General features: G+C 28.9%; 2 protein-coding genes across 4 annotated transcripts in view; one reads left to right on the forward strand and one right to left on the reverse strand.

The window, feature by feature from the left end:
• Positions 1–3,280, reverse strand: part of LOC119612114 (failed axon connections) — a 35,761-nt gene extending 32,481 nt beyond the window's left edge. Inside the window, exon 1 of one of the 2 annotated variants that reach the window (XM_037967850.1) lies at positions 2,618–3,280. In XM_037967850.1, the coding sequence (XP_037823778.1) occupies positions 2,618–2,983 (366 nt within the window). In that variant the 5' untranslated portion in view covers positions 2,984–3,280. The remainder of the gene's footprint in view (positions 1–2,617) is intronic. The other variant, XM_037967858.1, reaches the window with a different exon arrangement.
• LOC119612092 (disco-interacting protein 2) overlaps positions 1–15,348 on the forward strand; it is a 291,223-nt gene that overhangs the window by 7,026 nt on the left and 268,849 nt on the right. The window lies entirely within an intron of this gene.

The following is a 15,348-nucleotide window of genomic DNA, read 5'->3' on the forward strand; positions in this document are numbered from 1 at the left end:
TTACTTATTATGTAGTCTAACTTAATTTTTATGGAAGAATACAAAGGGATTTTTGATTACATACTTTTGCTGTATGCAATTAATTATAATAGATTACGAAAGAACATTATTTAGAGCTGAAATATGTATGTACATATGTGGGTATACGATACTCTGAATTTATGCATATGAAAATGCAAACATAATTTTTTCTTTTCTCTTCCACTGCGCAGTAAACTCTTATTATATTTAAAGAGAATCTAAACAAAGAAACAAATGGCAATATACACCAGGGATGGAAATCACAACATTTTATGGGATTTTCTGAGTACTTTCTTATCCAATACTTCTTTACAGTACATACTAGTCCCAAGATCCATTAAAATATACATACTAGGTAAAGTGCATTAAATATTTGTTATAGGTAGGTATAATTCTTCTCGATCTGCCTTAGTTTGTAGTTACATCTTTCAAAAATGTTCATAGAAAATATCTTATTCGGCAGTTCCAATTTTAAATTTAATTTTAATACCTATTAAAAATTTATTTAAATTGTACTTTGTTGTCGAACAATATTTAATTTATTAAATTTCTAATATTTCATAGTTAGTTTTAATTATCATAAGCACAGAAATCATTTGGTACTTATTATAAACAGAATTGTACCATTTTCGTGCGTTTTTTATATCAATTTTCCATCACAGATCCACACCCAAACTTTTTAATTTGTATTACATTATTTTACAATACACACAAACAATTAAATTCCAACTTTAATTTCTTGCAATAAACATAAGAGAATATGGTACATACATACATATGTATGTATGACCTGTCTACCAGTGTAGATAACAGATTTTCCAATGGAATTTTTTATGGAACATCTTTTTTAAATTAATATATACATACAGAATGGTTATATTATAATTTGTAAATAATATACATCACAATTTAACAAAAATATAAAAAAGGAATCACATTTAGCACTTACGTCCAATGTCCCAATTTGTCTAGATTCAATATATTTCTCTCAAATATTCCAATCTGAGAATAAGTTACTATTCCAACTACATAAATCAAATAGGTATTAATTGAAAAGTAGATTTTAAATGCACTTCAATCGCAAGATGTATTAAATTTACATGTATTGAAACTAGGACCAATGTATTGATAGTCATAAGCACTTATTTACATGCATATAGAGAAATGTATGTATGTACCCAAACGTATAAATGTTTGTATGTACATATCTGTATATATAGATATGTATGAATCAGGGATGGAAATTATATTTTTTCAGTATCAAAAAAATTTCGGAATATACTTTTTGATTCTCAAGCGTATTATAACTAAAAAATTAAGATAAACATTTCACCTCTACAGCCAGGATGATATTTTCTTTGTATTAAAGTGTACTTATATTTGGAATTTTTAATATACAAAACCATGGTAATGGGGAGGTTATTAGCATAGTCCTCGCCCACCTCAAAATTAACCAAACCAGTTAGAAGCATTTCCCGATCCGCTAAATCTTTATATGTACATCTATATAGGCATTGGGACGTATCTAATATGAACTGAGCTTACAATCTTACGCACATACAGGCATAGGGTATGACCGCTTTAAAATGATACACCAACTGATATACTTGGTTTGCGATATTGTGCGTAAATTATACTATTTCTGTAATATATCTACATGTGTGTGGAAAATTATGTGCTTCTACTTTCTAAGCATTATACCTATCTAGTAAGAAAAATAAGAGACCTTGGTGTCTAAAAATTCTTTTACAATTCATTAAGATCCTAAATTTATGTAATAAATCTTGCATAAAACGTATTTAATACATTGAAAGAATTTTGCACATAGGTATGCTACAAAAAATATTTTTCAAATAAATATTTTATGTTGATTAAATTACAACATACTTAAATTTTCTATATTTTAATGTTCTGTTCCTGTATAGAATTATAAGATGCAAACAACTATTATTACAACATTTAAACTAACCATCCAGGGTTTTTATACAATAAATCAAATTGTAAGCAACTTAAGTAAACCAAACGGAAAATTTTCTGTCGGGCAGATTCGATAACTCTCTTGACAAAAATAATGTCAATCGAGATAAAAATAAATAGGTACATTCTGATTCAACAAACAGCATTGGTAATTCACAAAATATAATGCAAAAAATCCCTTTCAAAGTGTATATTTTGATATTGTTAATATTAAAGTCAATTCCAATTATTATACCTCAAAATTTTATTTTTATTTTATTGAATATTAAATTGAATAAAAGCATGAACACCAAACATAAATATATTAATTTATAACATCTGTGTAAGTCTCGATAGTATCACAGTATTTTGAATATCAAATTGTATCATAAAAGTACGATCATATCAATTATGCCATCCCTGGTACGAATATGATATACACAGATTTTTTACATTACTGCAATAAAAACTTGAAATGAAATAGCAGCGGCTTAAGTAGCATATACTGGAAAGTTTACTGGAAATACATTCTTCAAAAGGAAGCATACACAAAGCAAACAAAAAAGGGAGGTGTATAGTGGGAAAAATCAACATGGCGACCAAATGTTTATATATAATCTTGTCTGTTTTACATACATACCTCATATTTCAATCCGGCTAGGCGCAGCCAAGTTTCCACTTTAAGGCAATATGGAGATAAAGATGGCAAAAGTGGAGTTCTTGAAAACTGGTACAAATAGATTATATCCTTTTCAAAGTTTGTCTTATGTACACTATATTTAGCTGAAGTCTCCGATTTGTTTGTCGAGGCAGAGTTTTCATTTTCTTTCTTTGTGTCTTCGGAAGTTGATAGAGGTTTTTCTGGTGCAGAATTCTCCTGGGCGTTAGCACAATTTTCTCCAGCATTCTCAGTATTTTCTATTTTTTCTTCACCTGCTGCATTATCCATTGGCTGAGCCTCTTCCGCCTTATTTTCCGCCACTGGATTATTAGCAACTTCGGACATTGTGATTTTCAAATGTTTTCTTTAAATCAAAAAAATATGCTGCACTCTACGGTACAAACTTTTTCAATATTTTTAATAAATTTCCAATGAAAGCACAACTAAATCACTATGTACACTACAAGATGTTCAACACTCAGCACTGCACTATGTATACATAAAACGTTTTATCCTTATATACTTGCAAATACACCAAACAAAAAATAATGCAACTTTCGAAGACCAACAATATGAAACGAACAATATACCCTGAAATCACAAATACAACTGAATTGGAAAACTGTATATTTAAATTAAAATGGACAGATTAGGGTTGAATTAGCGCCAGAGTTGAAATCATTTAAGGCCTTCTTTGTATAGTATAATAACTATTTAATTGACAACATTGCTCAAAGTATACTTTACAGCCATTGTTGCCAGTTCAATTAGAATATGGCATTGCCGTACCTAATTAAGTGTTGTCAGATTAGTGTTTCCCCTAAATTAACTGTAATTTACAAAATATTTCCCATTTTAACCGTTTTGTCTATACCCGAGCAAAATTACGTACATCAATACCTGAGTATGCAATACAATTTATATGGCTATTTCATCTTTTTATACATGTCTAGTGTATAATTAGATAATAATAAATACAGGCGTGTACAAATAAATTAAATAGATTTTGACCACATACCATTTTATCCATTTTTTAAGTTTTCGGTTAACAAAATTATCATATGCAGAAAACCTTAAGAAAAATCCGGCAGTGGTTGTTGTCTCTAAAACAGCACTTGTGTCCCTTAATATTATTAATTTGTTCTATTAACCCTTTCAGGGTAACAAAAAAAATTTATGTCTAGAAAAAAAACTTGAAAACTTATATTTAAGATAATTTGAGTATGCTGAATCCGGGAAAAATAATATTTTTTGAATTTGAGTTTTTCTAGTGAGTTATAGAAGGTCAAAGTTAAATGTCGAATATATTCGACATTTGAAAAATAGTCTCAAAAAAGTATCACCAATATTTTTTATGATTTTTTTTTTTGTAAAATGTCTTCGTAAACTTCTTTCAATACAACACAATTTAAATCTGCATAGTCCGATCTCCTAAAATACATTTTTTTTTGGCCATTAAATGAAGCTGTTTTTTAAACGTTGTTAAAAAGCACTTTTTAAAAAGTAGTCATAAGTGACAATTTCTTAAAATCTGATTTTTAAATACTTTTAAAATACGGAAGATCTTTCAAAATCTCAATTATAAATATAATAAAGTCTTCATTTTCATCTAAAAGAAAAAAATTAAAACTAAAGTTAAATATTATACCCAAAAACTGCTTAAAAACAGAGTCTATTGTAATTTCGAATATATTCGACAAAACCACGGAAAGGGTTAAATAATTTTTCTCCAACTATTCTAATGCTAGAAAATTGTATGACTTTCAATCTGCTAATTTTTAATTAGTGCTTGAAATGTCTAGAAATTCTACACTGATCTCATGTTCAATTAAATTTTATGTATGTATGCCCTAATTTTAGATAAAGTGTGTTAACCAAAGTATAACAAGTAGTCCGACTCTAAGCATGTGTTAGTGAAAAAGTACCTACCCAGCTAGCATTTGAAAGTTGTCGGATGATTAATCAGTAAACTGAGTAATTTTTTACTCCTTTTGATGACCTGAAAGTGATTAATAAGTTGAGCGCTTAAAAAATGACTCGAAAATGATCCCGATATATATTGAAAACTGAATATTTGAAAAACAATAACAAAATGTATAGCAATCATAAATTGATCATCCTGGTGTTTAAAATATGATGGTTTCAAAAACTTATTTTGTGATCATATTTCGAGCAGTTGGAAGATCAAAAATTGTTTCTTATGTAATTGTTTTTGTTTGCAATGGAATAGCAACACTTGCACTTAAAAATGACTCATAAATGAGTCGAAACTGATTAGAAAAGGGGCTCAGAAAAGACTCTTTTAGAAGAGTTGGCAAAAAATTTTGTGTGGCCTAAAATAAGTTGATATAATTCTCATTTCGTTTATAAAATTAAATGTATAAGTATTTCAATTTGAGAGATATTTATAAAGTCGATTTTCTGTCAAGGAAATTGAAATTATATTATGTTTAATTATAATAATTTTATATGTTTAATGATCTTCGGAAGATAGTTGGGTGACTAATCAGTAAACTAAGTCTAAATAATTCCAATTAATGTTTAAAATCTGATTTATTTAAAAACCAATAACAAAATGTAAAGCAATCACAAATAGGTCTTTCAGGTGTTCGCAATTTGATTGTTTATAAATTTATTTTGTAGTTACATTTCGTGCAGTCGCAAGTTCAAAAAGCGTTTCCTGTTGTAATGTATTTGTCTGTAACAAACATAAAAATTACTCAGAAAAGACTCAAAAATTACTATAATATGATTCGAAAATAATTCTAAAACGAACAGTAAGTCGGCTTATTAATGACTCAACAAAGATTAAAAAATGAGTCAGAACTGATCAGAAGTGGTGCTCATAAAAGACTCGCTTAGAAGAGTCGGCATTTTCTCCCGACGAATGTATCATTTATGATCCGAAAATGAACGCATATATGATAATTTTTGATCACATTCGAGGCATTTATGACTCTTCTGCACGATTAAAATGATCATATATGCGCTCATTTTCTGATCATAAATGATACATTCGTCGGGAGAAAATGGTACCCTACCCGCGACTCTTCTAAACGAGTCTTTTATGAGCCCCACTTCTGATCAGTTCTGACTCATTTTTTAATCTTTTTTGAGTCATTAATGAGCCGACTTACTGGTCATTTTAGAATTATTTTTGAATCATCATTATAGTAATTTTTGAGTCATTTCTGAGCAATTTTTATGTTTGTTACAGACAAATACAATACAACAGAAAATGCTTTTTGAACTTCCTTAATTGGTATTATTTAGACTTAGTTTAGTGATTAGTCACCCAACTATCTTCCGTAGAAGATCATTAAACATATAAAATTATTATAATTAAAGCATAATATAATTTCAATTTCCTTGATAGAAAATCGACTTTATAAATATCACTCAAATTGAAATACTTATACATTTAATTTTATAAACGAAATGAGAATTATATCAACTTATTTTAGGCCACACAAAATTTTTTGCCAACTCTTCTAAAAGAATCTTTTCTGAGCCCATTTTCTAATCAGTTTCGACTCATTTTTGAATCGTTTTTGAGTAATTTTTAAGTGTAAGTGTTGCTATTCCATTGCGAACAAAAACAATTACATAAGAAACAATTTTTGATCTTCCAACTACTCGAAATATGATCACAAAATATGTTTTTGAAACCATCATATTTTAAACACCAGGATGATCAATATATGATTGCTATACATTTTGTTATTGTTTTTCAAATAATCAGTTTTCAATCGTATATCGGGATAATTTTAGAATCATTTTTTAAGCGCTCAACTTATTAATTACGTTTAGGTCATCAAAAGGAGTCAAAAATGAGTCAGTTTACTGATTAGTCATCCAACAATCTTCCAAATGTTAGCTGGGTTGGGATGTGTTGGTAACAAAAATGTATATGTGTTGGTGCATTCTGAACACACAGCGTTTTATAAAAAATTACAATTTTAAATTTGTTTGAATTTTCAATACCAAAAATTGAAACTCTCTTTGTAAAATAAAATTCAACAACAACAAAAATGAAATGTCAATTAAAAAAAATATATTTTTTCCAGTTTAAGAAAATTAAACAATATTTTATGTGAAAAGTGCGATGAATCTATTTTAAAAAATTACAGATTTTTTGTGGATAGCTGAAATTTTTCGTACGATTCTTAAAAGTGATCAAAAAAGTAAGGTAAACTTTTGAGTGTTTTGACAAGTTTAAATTTCTCACAAGAGAATTTTGACACGGAACTCGTAGATGTGAGAGAGTAATTTCCTATATGTGAGAGTCGGACTACTTGTTATACTTTGGTGTTAACCAGAGACTGAAAATAACGGGTCCACTTTGTTTTTATAAGGTTAATTGCCATTTATAATTGTGTTTTTGCAGTTTATCACTGAGAGAAACCTTATGTGGCCCAGTTATTTTCAGTCTCTGGTGCAGTGTGACCAGGTCTCAAAAAATGTTGCGGCTAAATCCCATCCAAAATAATGCTAGAAAAAATGCTAAATTGATTTTAAAATGCCAAAAAAATGCTAAAATTTTTTAAGTGTTTTTATGAACAATTCATATTAATTTGTAACTGAAATTCATTGTAATTTATATCAAGTAAGAAAGTATATTCTGCCGTGGTTGACCATATGAGTATAAAATTTGATTTATTTTTCGTAATAAAGCATTTATGTTGAATTGAACCTTTGTTCCGATATATTTAAACTAATTTTCTGAGAAAGGCTTTATACATTTGTATATGTATGGGGGCTAGGTAAAATAAAGGACGGACGTTAACCATTTTTAAAAGGTTTTGTCATTGGATCAAAAAGCATACGTGCTTATTTGTTTTGAAAATTTCAACCTCTACCAGACGGTCAGACTAACATGGCTTAATGGATTCAGAAAATGATTCTTAACCGATTAGTATACTCAAACGTAGTATAGTGGAGTAGGGTAAAAAATTAAGTTCCGTGGTATTAAGATAAACAGAAATGCTAAAAATTATTTCATAATTTTTGTAAATTTAGCAATATGTAATGTCTCTAACTTTAAAATATTTCTGAATGCAAAAATTACATTAAAACTCTATTAATTACACTAGTTGCTCGTGGTATAAAACATATATGTGTTTTCGGAAGGAAAAGTATAATATTTCTAGTTTTACTTTTTTTATATAAACAATTTTATTTGTCTTCCTCAAAACACTTTAAAAATGGTTTTCATGTCACAAAAATATTGAAAATTCCGTTGAAATAATTTTAAATCTCGGTGAATAGATGTCAGGTTTATAACTCATACTTCCAAGATTTTTTCGGAAAAATATATATGAGAATGTATGAAATGAATTGAAAGATATATTCAAATCCGTAAGTTTGTAATTCTGGAATAAATTGTCAATAATATTTTCGAAATTTATGTTTTTTTTTTAATTAAAAAAAAAAACGTGACAACAAAATTACTAAAAATTTGGTAAAAATAAAAAGAACAGAAAGTAGGATGAGAAAGTCTTAATTATATATTATTGATTTTTTTCAATACTTATTTTCAATAAATTAACAAGAACTCCTGAAGGATGATAAAAATTAAAACCTCTTTATTTCGTATAGGAAAAAATAAAATTTGTTAATTAACCGTCATACATAGCCTTTTCCAAAATTATATGTTTCATTCCATGAGCAAACAAAAAGTATTAGATTGTAAAATAGCGTACTGAACGTATTTGTAAAAATATATGAAATCTCTTGAATTATTTCTATCACCCCGAATTTAAAAAAGCATTGGGTTCCAGAAAAATATTTTAGAATACAACATTTTAAATTATTCACTTGTATTGGCGTAATTTTAAGTTATTTATCTTCATGAATCTTTTTGCATTATTTTGAATTACAGTGTAAATTATTACATTTCTCATATTTCTTGTTGCTTGTGTTTGGGTAGACATTTAATTCTGATTTTTTCCAGTTAAACCTATTTCCAATATAAATCTTTTTTGCAAAAATTTGTCTTTTTTTTGTTTATAAACTAAAATTGCAAAAAAAGCTAAAAATGCTAAAAATATTTTATAAAAATGCTAAATAAAATGCCAAATGCTAAATAAAAATTTTACAGCTAAATCAAAATAAAAAATGCTAAATCTAGCTCCAAAAATGCCAAAATGTTCACACTGCTCTGGTGTTAACACACATATGTGCCGATGCTTTATAAATAACATTTTGTTTGTTTGTTTTTTAAGTTACTTAGTTTCCGAAACTAAGATTTATTTGGCCAGTAATTAAAAATTATACAACGCCATCACCAATTCTAGCTAGAAAAAACTAGCTCACATGTTCCAATTAAAATTAAAAACTTAGGTTAAGTTAACACGATTGCACATGGTCAATATGCACCTCAAGAAAAACTGTAACTCGGTACAGTTATCTGACGTCACACATTGGCCAATGCGGTTTGAAACGCAAGACTCTCGAAGGCAGAGCAAAAAGGACGGCCTGATTACCCTCAAGCGATAATGGCAACGACGCACGACGGTCATCCTCCACCCAGAGCTGAATTACGAATGATAAATAACATTTTATTAAAAATAAAAAAATATTTAAAAAATTATTTACTCTGATGTTAAATATTGAATTCATATCAAAGAACGTTAATGTAACATTTTATAAAGAATCGTCACATATATTTATATATTTGTTATTTACACAATTATTTCTTTTTGGGAAAACTTGTTTTTATGATAATTTCTAGTGTCCGACCGACCGTACGGGTTCGGAGTTCGGTAAAAAGTGAGATTCGGTCAATGTTCGTTGTTCGACGAAATTTTGACCGAACGACGAACTTTTTAGAAAATGTTTATTTATCATATTTTTACATCATCAAAAAGATTTTAAAATGTTGAAAATTTGTTTACAGAAGTCATCGTACATCCTGGCTATACAATAAATCGCCTTTTTAACTGTTCGTTTTTTCGGCTGATTTGAAAAACTGTTATCCAGAAACTGATCAAAAAGCTAAGAAAAGAGAAACATTTTATCACTTTTTGAATTATGTATTTTCGATTATAAATCTTTGACCTCATTTGTAGTTACTTAGTTAGTTAGTCTGAAAGGAGGATGTATATGCATACATCAAATCCGAAGAAATACACCTAGGCCTCTATTGGGCCTGTTGTGCGCTCCTTAACCAGTGCCTCAGGTGGGAATCGAACCCACCACCTCCGGTCTACCAGACTAGAACACTAACCTACCGGAGGCCACTCATTTGTAACATTGACATTTTTAGGTCCTTATTCGAAAACGATCTAGACACGTCTGTCTGTCAGTCAGTTAGTAAGTCAGTCAGTCTCTTAAAAGAACAATAGGACCTAAACTATTGTTGCAGTTTGATTGGTATTCATGATAAACGTTCATAACAGGCGTAAAAATACTAGTATTTTTATGAAATTATACTTAAATTTTTTTATGAACCAACATTTCATAAAAATCGAAAAATTGAAATTTGCGAATTGTGTTAAGTATTGTAAGTATATTATCTTTATATTTATGTATATATATTTTTTATTTTATTTAGAAACTGTAATTTTACTGATTCGATAAAATTCATTTTGATTTCGATACATATTTAAAACGAAATTTTGATCACATGGGATGTAATATGATCATGTATAACAATATTTTGATAAATACAAAAATATCATGATGAAATATTTTGACGGTATTTAATCATATGATATTTTAAAATTGTTACAATAACGATAATATGTTTAGACTATAATCATAATTTTAACCATAATATGTTGCTCTTAGAACATCGTTACCACAACCATGTTTTTTCTCTGCGTGCTCTTACAGAAAATTATATCATTGTCAATAAATCGTTTAAAAACCAAAAATAAAAGTATTAAGATATATGCATTTCACAAAAATGGTTTGTTATTAGAAACTTATCACTCTCTGGAATTCGGAATTAGTTACAAAAATTGTCCGGATGTTCATATTTTGTTTTTAAATGTTATAAATTTGTTACTTTTCAATCATAAATGAATTTTTCATTTAAGAAAAAAGTTCGTGTTTACCGAACTATGAAAACCGAACAAAGTTCAGGTTCGGCCGAACTTTCAAATGTTCGGGTTCGGTGTTCGGTCCCGAACGAAATTTTGAGTTCGGTCGGACTCTAATATTCATATATCAACCATATGTTGTGAATATATGTTGGATATTATTTAAGGGCCCTTCGGACGATAAAATGAAATTCTATCCGTATGACAAAAAAGAGAATAAAAATCGTATGATTTATATTTTTCGTGTTTACACGATTGGTATAAAAGAATAACAAAGATAGAAACAGCTGTTTCACTTTTTTGTATGTGTTTACATAAAAATACATCCCTGATCTAATGCGACTTGTTTGTTTTTTGAATCATTTCAAAAAATTAAGAGAAGCCATACGACTGTCAAATTTTCCATCCGTATTTTCTCTCAATGTGTGATGGTTTCATTACATATTGCGTTTAGACGATCCCATCCGTTCTCTTCTACACACAATTTTGACATATCATATTACTTGTGGGCTCGTGTGAAGGGGGCTTTACTGGGGGAAAATATCCAGTAAAATCAAAAAATTCTCTATCAACGAACTGTCATTTTTATCACTCTCTTACTCTCTCGTAGCAAGTGTTCAAAAGTACGCGAACGGAATCCAGTAACAATTGTTACAAATTATCAAGAACGCGAACAGACCTAATTTTTATATATGGGGAATTTCATGTCAAGTGTCCCAACTCAAAAAATCGATTTTGACGAAATTTTCACTATGGTTAGTACTATTGGATAGTAGTTCAGACACAAATATTCAGCTTTATCGGTCAGGAACCGCCGGACTTAGAGGGGGTCAAAGTTGGAAATTTTGGTCATACAGGGTTTTATTCAAATGAATGTAACTTTTCACCTGTTGGTCCTAGCAAAAATTGTCCAAAGGAGTTCAGATAGCTATTTCTTCATTAATTCCATTTTTTTTTTTAATTAAAATTTTTTTTTTATTTTTTTTCAAAATTGGCCTTTTTTCGTTTAAAAGAAAGCTTATACAATTTCCTTGAAGGGCTTTATAATCCCATAATGGGATGCGAGTGTAAATCTATCAAAAAAATTATTTTTTAACACAAGAATAATTTTTTTTTTCAATATTTGGCACCTAATTTTCCAATATTTTTTTCAAAATTAACGTTTTTGTTGTATTCTTTTTTGCTCAAAAGAAAGCTTAAACCATCTTTAAGGGCTCTGTGATTACTTAGAGTGAAATATATACAGTGGCGAGCATATCTGGATACATATCAATCAAGTTTATTTTAAAAACCCAATAAAATCCAGAAAATATAAATAAAATTAGATATTTCACTTAAAATAAGCAATAGAAGAATAAGAAAATAAAACAATAGAAAATTCGCGAATATTGAAACTTTATCTCAAGTTTTAGCCAATTTTATTAAAAAAGTCAATGTATCTACTTTTGCACGTTTAAATTTAATTAATCTAGCAATACAAATAAATTTAAAAATAGCAATGAATTTGAGTACTGCTACTTGATTTACCTTTGAAGAAATCATCAAAACAAACAGTTACCATTTTTGTGTCAAATTTGTAATTTTTTGCAAAGATTTTAATTTTCAAGTTTTAATAAGAAAAATATCAAGTTTATTGGAAAACCAAAGGGTCGAAATGGCAAAAAATAATTACTGTGCTCCTCAAATTGCCAAGAAGTTAGGAATTTGCCACCGAAGAGTGCTACAAGTGCGAAAAAGAAAAAATATAAGTACACTATGGAGCGTTTATTATCATCCTAACAGGCACCAAAAATAAATAAGCCCTTAAGTGAATGGACAGCCCGGAGAGTTCTTCGTATAGTTGGCCTAATATCAGCCGTAAATCAGAAAAAATGTGAAGGATCGTCTTAAATTTTGCAAGAAGCACAAAAATTGGAGTTTTGATGACTGGAAAAGGGTTATATGGTCCGATGAAACGAAGACTAATCTCTTTCAGTCTGATGACAAGAAATATTACAGGCACCGTCCTAATGAAAGCTTAAAAAAGCACCAAGTAAAAGAAACGGTGAAATGTGGGGGTGGTTGTCTGATGGTGTGGGCTTGTTTCCATTGGTAGAATCTCGGTCCTTTAGTAAAATTAGATGCTATAATGAAAAAGGAGGATTATTTGAGCATTTTCAGTCCAATATTCCGGATTTCGTGAAAGAATGTACATAACTACACAATTTTTAAGTGAAATTGGGAACATTACCCATTAAATTGAGAAAATCCCAAATGAAATTGTGATTTTCAATATGAAATTGAGAAAATTCCGAATAAAATTGAGAATTTTAATTTCAAATTGGGAAAAATCCAAATGAAATTGAGAATTTCAAATTAATATTGAGAAAATTCCAAATGAAATTAAGAATTTCCGTTTCATATTGAGAAAGTTCTAAATGAAATTGGGTTTTTCAAGTACAAATTGAGAAAATTCCAAATAAAATTGAGAATTTTCATTTGATATTTAGAAAATTCAAATTGATTTTGAGAATTTCCAATTCATATTAAGAAAATTCCAATTGATTTTGAGAATTTTAATTTCAAATTGAGAAAAGTCCAAATGAAATTGAGAATTTCTAATTAAAATAGAGAAAATTCCAATTCAAATTGGGAAATACAATTTGAAATTGGGAAAATTCCAAATGAAATTGAGAAAAATTCAATTGAAATTTAGAAATAAAATTAAGAAAATTAAAAAAAGTAGAAAAATATGAATGCAGATGTATGTATGTAAAAAAACAAATTTTATTGTTCTCTATGTAAGGAAATAACAATGAAACATAAATATACAAATTAAACAAAACAAAACAAATATACTACTGTCCAACTGGCATATCTCGAGAGCTGTTTGGTAAAACGTTGTTGTGTGCTGTATAGCTCTACTACAATCTCCTGGTGTTATAGACGATTTCGATGCATTTATTTTAGCTTTTGATTTTAGACCAAATTATTTCAATTGGATTCAACATCGGCGAATATGGACTCATACGCAATAGTGTTGCTGCAGAATTTTGGAATAGTTGCTCTAACCGGCTATGGCAAGGGGCATTGTCGCACACCAGAACCAATTCGGATAGCTCATTACCTAGTTCCTCCCATCTATCCAGAATACCTCTTACCCAATTTTTTGCACTTTCGGCATTGAAGGATCCCCTATGAGTATCCATTTGTAGGATACCCCCGGTACCAATTGCACCTATTAAATGTATGTTAGGGCCGCGTGAAGTGGGCATTGAAACTACGGCTCGGGCACCAACACGAGACCAACCGTGCTTTCTTCTGCAAAACAAATTAAAGTTGGTCTCATCTATCCAGATAATTTGTTTCCCCATTCGCACATAGTCATTTATTTTATTAACGTATCCTGCACGTTTCTCTTTATTGGGCCCGAATTCATTGAAATAGGCTGGACGTGAACGGCTTTAACTGAAAACATCTTACCGTGAAGGGTATTCGATATAGTCGTAAGTGATACATGTTTGTTAAACTCAGATGTAATTTTTTCTGCTATTTCACGCAGTGTTATTTCTGGTTTTTCTTCTACCCAAGTAAGAATCACGTTTACTTCTTCTTGGTCTAAAGACCTGGGTTTTTTGCCACCTCTTTTTAACAATGTTGAATTGTTTTGCGTCTCCCATCTATGTGCAGTTTTATAGCAAATGCTTAGCGATGCTGCCAGTTCAACCCAATCCAATCCTTTATTTGCTGCATCTACTATTCGATGGCGATCAGTATTCGAATAATTTTTATATTTTTTCTTTATAATATGTTCTGAATCTGTAAAGAAAATAGGATTTTGTAACATTATTTATTTTAATTGACTTCAAAACTTACCTTCAATTTCTCCTCTGCATAAAGGACAATTGGTTGCTACCATAGTTATACATTTTTGATGAAATAAGTGACGACATGGAATTAGTCGTTTTATTTCACCGCGGGTCATATTTGTTAAACAAATTCCGCAATTATCTTTAAACTCCATTTTACCCGTTTTCACTTTTAAGAAAGTTACTTAATAATAAGAAATTATTATTTTTTTTTTTTTTGTTGACATGAAGTTAAAAGCCTTCTTGACAAAAAAAAAAAATAATCCAACATACTTGGATTTAAATTTTTTTTTATATACATAGTTAAAGTAATGTAACATAAAAGGTTCTCATTTTCATTTGAAAATTTCTAAATTTCAATTGAATTTATCTCAATTTCATTTGGAATTTTCCCAATTTCAAATTGTATTTCGCAATTTGAATTGGAATTTTCTCTATTTTAATTAGAAATTCTCAATTTAATTTGTACTTTTCTCAATTTGAAATTAAAATTCTCAAAATCAATTGGAATTTTCTTAATATGAATTGGAAATTCTCAAAATCAATTTGAATTTTCTAAATATCAAATGAAAATTCTCAATTTTATTTGGAATTTTCTCAATTTGTACTTGAAAATCCCAATCTCATTTAGAACTTTCTCAATATGAAATGGAAATTCTTAATTTCATTTGGAATTTTCCCAATATTAATTTGAAATTCTCAATTTCATTTGGATTTTTCCCAATTTGAAATTAAAATTCACAATTTTATTCGGAATTTTCCCAATTTCATATTGAAAATCACAATTTCATTTAGAATTTTCTCATTATTAAATGGA

This window comes from Lucilia sericata, unplaced genomic scaffold, assembly GCF_015586225.1.
Source record: "Lucilia sericata isolate MDLA Ls3-8-SP2 unplaced genomic scaffold, ASM1558622v1 Contig000033F_arrow, whole genome shotgun sequence".
NCBI lineage: Eukaryota > Metazoa > Arthropoda > Insecta > Diptera > Calliphoridae > Lucilia > Lucilia sericata.